This window comes from Eimeria mitis, genomic scaffold (assembly GCF_000499745.2).
Source record: "Eimeria mitis Houghton genomic scaffold, Emh_scaff11664, whole genome shotgun sequence".
Classification (NCBI taxonomy): domain Eukaryota; phylum Apicomplexa; class Conoidasida; order Eucoccidiorida; family Eimeriidae; genus Eimeria; species Eimeria mitis.
Window position 1 is genome coordinate 1 of NW_024012224.1, and position 965 is coordinate 965.

Below are 965 nucleotides of genomic sequence, written 5' to 3' on the forward strand. Positions count from 1 at the left end.
TCTTTGGCGGGTTTTCTACCACGGGCAGATCCTGCGCGTACTTGCTCGGCTGCACGTACACCCCAGGCAGACCAGAGGTGCATATGACGAGCAGCAACACCAACAGAAACATAAGAGCCACATATAGTGTTCTGAACTCCCCCCCAGCCACAGCGGAAGCTCCAGCAGAAGCAGGAGAAACAACAAACCCCCGAGGCCAAAAAACAACCAACACAGCAGCACCACCCCCAGCGACAGACCCAGATGCAGCAGCAGCTGCAGCAGCACCAGCCCAAGAGCAGAGCAGCAGCTGCTGCACTCGTAGCAACAGAGGTAAGACTCACAAGAATCTCTTCGACCCAGGCAGCAGACGGTGCGGAGTCTGCCACTGAGTGCTTCGTCTCAGCGACGTGTTTTGCTGCTGCAGCAACAGCAGCAGGAACGTCCGGGTCGTCTAGAGGGAGAAACGAGAGCTGCTGCAGTAGCTGCTCCTCATACTGCTGCAGCATCATCAGGTCACTCCGCCACTGCTGCTGCTGCTCCTGGCCCTCCTCGTCCACCTCTGCGCGTTTTTGCTGCTGCACTTTGCTGCTGCAGCGGCGGTACATGTCCGTCAGGCCTCTAGCCACAGCAGCAGTTGCAGCTGCATCTGCTGCAGTGTACACGCAGAGGCGGTAGGTTATCGTCGGCTCCACCGCAGCAAAGTTCCCAGAAGGGTCGATCATATCGCCATCTGCGCTAAACCTGCAGCAGCAGTAGCAGCAGCAGCAGCAGCAGCAGCAGCAGAAGCAGTATTACCAGCAGTAATGGCAGCAGCAGTGTCAGTGGAGGCAGCGAAGTAACAGCGGCAGCTGCAGAGGCAGCTGCAGCGGGAGCAGCAACGGAAGCAGCCGAAACGATACGAACAGCAGCAGCGGAAGCACTACTAGCAGCAGCAGACACAGCACCGGCAGCACCAGCAGAGGGAGCAGCAGCAGCACAAGGAG

At 58.7% G+C, this 965-nt stretch overlaps 1 protein-coding gene across 1 annotated transcript; it reads right to left on the reverse strand.

Moving 5' to 3' along the window:
• Positions 1-15: 15 nt before the first annotated feature.
• Positions 16-704, reverse strand: EMH_0100580 (uncharacterized protein; the record flags this gene model as incomplete). The annotated part of the gene is made up of 2 exons (XM_038022190.1): positions 16-49; positions 268-704. The coding sequence occupies 2 exons, from the start codon at positions 702-704 to the stop codon at positions 16-18; spliced, it is 471 nt and encodes a 156-aa protein (XP_037878044.1).
• Positions 705-965: the final 261 nt, after the last annotated feature.